This window comes from Microtus ochrogaster, unplaced genomic scaffold (genome assembly GCF_000317375.1).
Source record: "Microtus ochrogaster isolate Prairie Vole_2 unplaced genomic scaffold, MicOch1.0 UNK619, whole genome shotgun sequence".
Lineage (NCBI taxonomy): Eukaryota > Metazoa > Chordata > Mammalia > Rodentia > Cricetidae > Microtus > Microtus ochrogaster.
In genome coordinates, this window is record NW_004949717.1 from 1 (window position 1) to 5,915 (window position 5,915).

Below are 5,915 nucleotides of genomic sequence, written 5' to 3' on the forward strand. Positions count from 1 at the left end.
CCATGCGGGCGGCAGGGTGCTGGGGACGCAGCCCCGCTGCTCTTAATTCAACAATAAGGGCTAAGGTTGCTGGGGTGTGATGCTTTCCCTCAGAGCATAAAGATTAGATTGGGGCTTTGGTATGAAGGATCTGTTTTACCCAAAAAAGCACCTGTAGTATAATATAAGTACTTATGCCTTTGCACGCTGCTCAGCGTTCAGTTTGTAGAAACGGCTCTTCCCTGCTGCCAGAGAGCTGAGAGTCATCCTAGAGTGACCCTGTCTCCAACCGACCCTCAAAATACACAACACCCCACACCCTCCACTTTTGGGGTCAGGGATGAAACTCAAGTTGTTAGGCTCGGTAGCAAGTCCTTTTAGGTGCTGAGCCATCAGTTTAGCCCTGACACTTGCTAAGTTTAAAATGAATAGCAGCTACATGAAAAGCTCCAGTTATACCTCTTTCCTGTGCCGACTTGGACCATATCCCAAAGCAGCTAACACCCCCTTCTCCGTAGTTACCCTCGTCTTTCAGGTGCTGCCTGTTGGTCCACGCTGCTGCTCCTCTACACTTATCCGCATGTGCCAGTCTCAGCGCCTGGTCGTTTCTCCTCGTTAACTGTTGTTCAAAAGCAATTCTGAATGCATCTGCCATTATATGAGCCTCTTCCTTACTTTTCTGCAGAATTTCCAGCTGAAAGAGAGTTGGGGAGCCATGAGAGGTGAAACTGGAAGTTTTTTTCATATGAATCGCTGTGTTCCTAGCCTCTATTCCCTCTAGCTTGTCTGCGTAAGTCAGCGCTTGCCCATTCTACCGGCACTCTGGATGCTAGCACCCTGTGCCAACCCCCCTGCTCTTGAAACTCACCACCCCTGCTGGGCCCTGTGCCTGTCCTGGAGGAAGGACACAGCTGAAAAGGAGGAAAGCGCCTAAGGCTGTATACCTCCCTAGCTGAACTTGAGTCTGATCCATGTGGTTCTATGCTGTTCTTCAGGAGTAGCTAATGTGTAGCTGTTAGCCTTCCTAAGTGATCTAAAGGCTTTAAATTCTCTGTCTTCAAAAAAGGTAAACCAGTGGCTGGGCATAGTGGCACACACCTTTAATGCCAGCAATGGAGAGGCAGAAACAGGCAGATCTCTGAGTTCAAGTCTGGCCTACTCTATAGAGTTGGTTCCAGGACAGTCGGGGATACACAGAGAAACTCTGTCTCAAAACAAACAGCCAAATCATAAATTTGGTTTGTACACATAAACATTCATAATTAAAGTCCAATTATAAGGGCAACTATCAGCTGGTTAAATGCCTGGCCTGTTGATGATAAACACTGTGTTTCCTCCAAGACAGTTGTCATCCTGTTAACCTATGAGAGGACTGAGGTTTATTCTGCCCACAGCCACACGGACAGCAAACGATGGTGCTAAGAGCACAGCTGGTCAACTCTACTTATTTTAATGTAAACACACCGTTTCCCTCTATTAACTGCGATTTGAAGGCCATGTAGAAATGAGAAAATATGAATTTAAGAAATATTAATTACACACTTAGCCAAACGACTTTACCTGGCTTCAGATTTCATGCAATGCACTATGTGTGTTTTGGAACCAGGTAAACGAAGTCTAATGCACAAGTTAATTCTATTACATAAAACCAAGCATGGTTTCCTCAGCCAGTGGCTCCTAAGATAAAACTCATTATTGCAAATCCTGCCATTTATCCTCCCGCTAATAAAGGGCCTGAACCAAGACATCTGATAAATACCTCATGTCTGAGCTTAAGAACCAGTTTCCGAGTGGAAGCTGCCATTTTGGCACAAGAACAGGGGTTCCCTCCAGGACCGCGACACAGGCAGGCTCCAAGAACTGCAAGCTTGAAACCCAAAGGCATTGACTGTTACCACGTGTCACGCTGTCTCAGCCACATAGACACACACACCCCACAGCCATGCGCATGCTAGTCAAGCCTCTGATTCAATAAAGTGGACAGTGTATATGTGTGTGTATAATAATATGATGTATATTATATATATATTTTCTTAAAGAAAACAGGAATTCATGATCTGAGTAGAAATGGCCACAAATGAGACATCATTTCTTGCAATAAACACTTCAAAGAGTTTACATTCCTTCCTTCTCAATCTCAAAACCTTTAATCCTGGCATTCATCTCCAATAGCTTTGGATGTGCAGAAAGAATTTAGCCTAACCAAGTCTTTAATACTAACACCCAAAGTGAGTGCTGCCTGTGGTAGGCGTGGCCTTGTAGCCTGCATTCCCTGTGTCCCTCTCCTCCAACAAGACTGTGCTCAGAATGAACAATGAATTTTATTTTACCCTGGGGAAAGCAATCATGGCTCCATTCTTTAAAGAAATTACTCTGTGGGGCTGGAGAGGTGGCTCAGTGGGTAAGAGTACTGGCTGCTTTTCCAGAGCCCTGAGTTCAATTCCCAGCAACCACAGGCTTTCTCACAGCCATCTATAGTGGGATCTGATGCCCTCTTCTGGCATAAGATTGTACATGCAGATAGAGCCCTCACACAAAGATCAATCAAAAAATAAATATATTACTTGGTCAATGACTATAATGAAGTCACTTGTAGCCCTGGCCCCTCAAAACTTGACTAAAGCTTAAGTGAAGAAGCAGGGTCATTCATGGAAGAAAAGAAAAAGAAAAAAGGAAAGCAAAGCAAGACCTCCCTTCGGTTTTCCGCCCATGATAGCAGCTAGGCACACTTACTAATTTAGCAGAGGCCGTCTGTAGTATGGTACCATGCGTTCTGAAGTTTCATAAGGAATTTACCATAAAACTACCTAACTCCAGTCTGCCTAGGTGTAAGTCGCTAGCAGTGTGACAGAGAAAATCACCCCACATTCCTGTCTCCCCTCGTGTGTGACGTGAAGCTTGAGTCAGAGCATGAGGGTTCAATGTGTCAGTCTTAGAGGACCCGACACAGGCGAAGGACGCTACAGTGCTTGTTCTTGCCTTGTCACCGTGAGAAAAGTACCTGAACCCACCCAGCCTTAGTCCCTTTGCAGCCCCTGGAAAGAGCCAGTCCCACCCAGCAGGGAGGTGTGGCTCAAGCAGTGCCCGCTGCAAAGGGCACGGTAGCAGGAGCTCGCAAGAAGCGACCTGGGCGGTCACGGGCCTCTTGCACCCGAGTCTGAGGCGCTAAGTATGTTGCTGTCCTGAGCAGGCTGCAGGGAATAGGAAAGCAGCCGTCCCTGCCATGCAGCTTTCCCGGGTGCACACGTACCTCGAGTCCGGATACCTCTGTAAAGGCACTGTCCTCCTGAGCCATGTTCTCCAGAGCCACCTTCTGCTGTTTGATATCAAGCATGGCAAGTGTCTCCAAATACCGCTGGTTCAAAACTAGGAAGGGCCACACACGACACCTTGAGTTCTCTGAGGCCAGCTACAGCCTCTCTAGGGAGTCACACAGAAGCCACACACTCACTTCTAAGTGACACCTATCAGCCATCACACAAGACTGGGCTTCATCCAGAAAACCTAGGTGGTGAAACAGGAAGTAGCAGGGGAGAAAAGAGATACCGAGTAGCTCCGAGTAGCTCCTTTTTGTTGTTGTTTTTTTTCCAAGACAGGGTTTCTCTGTTTAACAGCTTTGGCTGTCCTGGAACTCACTCTGTAGACCAGGCTGACCTCGAACTCAGAGATCCTCCTGCCTCTGCCTGAAATGCTAGATGGGATTAAAGGTGTTTGCTGGCCAGGCGGTAGTGGCCTATGCCTTTAATTCCTGCACTCAGGAGGCAGAGGCAGGCGCATCTGGGGTTGGGGGGAGAAAAAAAAAGAATCAAGGTGTGTGCCACCAAGTGGATTTTTTACTTTTTTTTTTTTTTTAAGATTTATTTATTTATTATGTATACAGTATTCTGCCTGCACACCAGAAGAAGGCACCAGATCTCATTACAGACGGCTGTGAGCCACCATGTGGATGCTGGGAACTGAACTCAGGACCTCCAGAAGAGTGATCACTTAAGAGGAGCTCTTAACCTCCAAGTCATCTCTCCAGCCCTTTTTTCTTTTTCATTTTTTTTTTTTTTAAAGTGAACATGTAAGGTAGATTATCCAGCGACTTTGAGAATGTTGCAGGAATATTTCTGGAATAAGGACATTGATACCAATGGGACTGAAAGAGATAGGAAGTCAGGATACCCCCCAAAAGGTTTCCAGGCCAGGTCTCGTTTGTATTTTCATTTGATACTCTAAAACCACGTGGGACAGACAGAAAAATAAGATTTGACAGAAGCCTACATGGCAGCAGGTTGGTCAGGGCAACCATTGTTTCAGCTGTTCCTTCAGGTCATTCTGTTCCAGGGGCAGGGAAAGTTATGCTTGTTGAATAGGCAGTAAAAGCGGTGCTGTGACTAAATCAATAAATCGCGATGTGATAATGGGCCTCTTCCGCCTTATTCTACTTCAGACAAGGAAAAGACTGCGGAGTGAGAGCTCATGTACTATATTCGTGTCAAATGTGCCAGTTACCCAAATCCCAGCAGATTTTTCCTATTAAGCGTTTTCCAGCCAGGTGTAGTGGCGCACGCCTTTGATCCCAGCACTTGGACTCCGGAGGCAGAGACAGGCAGATCTCTGAGTTCGAGGCCAGTGTGGTCTACAGAGTGAGTTCCAGGACGGTCAGGGCTACACAGAGAACCCTGTCTGGAACAAAGAACAACAGCAGGAAGTTTCCACAGAGGGCTGGGTGTGACGGTGATTTCTAGGCCAGTCTGATCACTGGGGCTGCCTAGTAAGACCCTGTCTCAAGAAACAAAACGGTTTTCATGAGAGGCCCTCACCATGGTCAGAAAGAAAGGGAAGGGATCTTGTTTAGTGGAGAACAGAAAACAGTAACTTTCCTCCCGAGGAAGAGTGAGCAAGGTGGGGAGAGAGATTCTGGAACCTTCTGCCCTAGACTACCAGAGGTACAGCTGGATGCTCAGACACACGTGTGTCCAGATCTCATCTGGGCGTTGCGTGAGCACCAGGAGCCTCTGAGCCACGCTGATTCAGGGTTTGTTCCCTTCAAACGGTCACTTAGTTTCTGCTGAGGGGAGGAATTAGCATCTTTTCTTAAAAATCTGTTACAAAAATCAGTACAAGCAGGGCTCTTCCAATGTTGACCATAAGGTGACTCATTGTATACGGGCTGTACAATATACAGACTTTACACCTAAGGGTACACACACGGCCGGGCGGTGGAGCCCAGACTGTGTCTACCTCATGGCAATCCTCCGCCTCAGCCTCCCAAACTGGACCGAAGGGATGGTGGAGGGGAACTGTGCACAGCCTTTACTTTGGAATATTTCAGAAAACTGGAGAATGATCGAGGGCCCTGACTGCGCACACAGTTTGCCAGCACTACTGAATTAATCGCTTTTACTTTAGAGTTTTCAAGAACTATAGTTCAGACATGGACACAACGTACTTTGATATATTCACCTCCCACTCCCTCCACCAACACCTCCCAATTGCTGCTTTTTGTTTGTTTTCTTGAGACAAAATCTCCCGTGTAGCCTATGGCTGTTGTTAAACTGTGTAGACCAGGCTGGCCTCAAACTCACAGAGATCCACCTGCCCCTGCTTCCTGAGTGCTGGGATTAAAGGTGTGCGCCACCACGGCTTGCCCAATTGTTTATTTTAAACAAATAAAGGATTAATCTGATGTTGTATGGATTTCACCTTGATAGTCTCATTTAAGAAATCTTTTAAAAAATCTAAATGATACATTTTTATTTTCCCTAAATTATATTACTTCAAAATACTAGCACTCTGTCTATATTGACAAGAATGTTCTTGCTGCAGTATATTCTATATTTGCTATCTTTAAACATATTTTATTATTATTATTATTATTTTTAGTTATAAACTGATTGGCCCATTAGCTCAGGCTTCTTATTTTTTTAAATTATTTATTTATTAAAGAT

At 45.8% G+C, this 5,915-nt stretch overlaps 1 protein-coding gene across 1 annotated transcript; it reads right to left on the minus strand.

Annotated features, from left to right (window-relative positions):
* Nucleotides 1-376: 376 nt before the first annotated feature.
* LOC102002842 (coiled-coil domain-containing protein 125-like) lies at nt 377-3,417 on the minus strand. The gene is made up of 3 exons (XM_026778529.1): nt 3,230-3,417; nt 1,739-1,846; nt 377-673 (listed from the first exon to the last, which is right to left on the minus strand). Exons 1-3 carry the CDS (start codon nt 3,311-3,313, stop codon nt 377-379), a joined length of 489 nt encoding a protein of 162 aa, XP_026634330.1. The 5' UTR covers nt 3,314-3,417.
* Between the last annotated feature and the right edge of the window lie 2,498 nt (nt 3,418-5,915).

Bases quoted from the DNA above. Each gene is read 5' to 3' on its own strand.
- LOC102002842 (XM_026778529.1), bottom strand. From the start codon at position 3,313: ATGCTTGATATCAAACAGCAGAAGGTGGCTCTGGAGAACATGGCTCAG. The intron at 1,847-3,229 runs GTACGTGTGCAC...TTGGGTTTCAAG, and splicing joins CAGAGGTATCCGGACTCGAG to CTTGCAGTTCTTGGAGCCTG. The intron at 674-1,738 runs GTATTTATCAGA...ACTCTCTTTCAG, and splicing joins TTCTTAAGCTCAGACATGAG to CTGGAAATTCTGCAGAAAAG.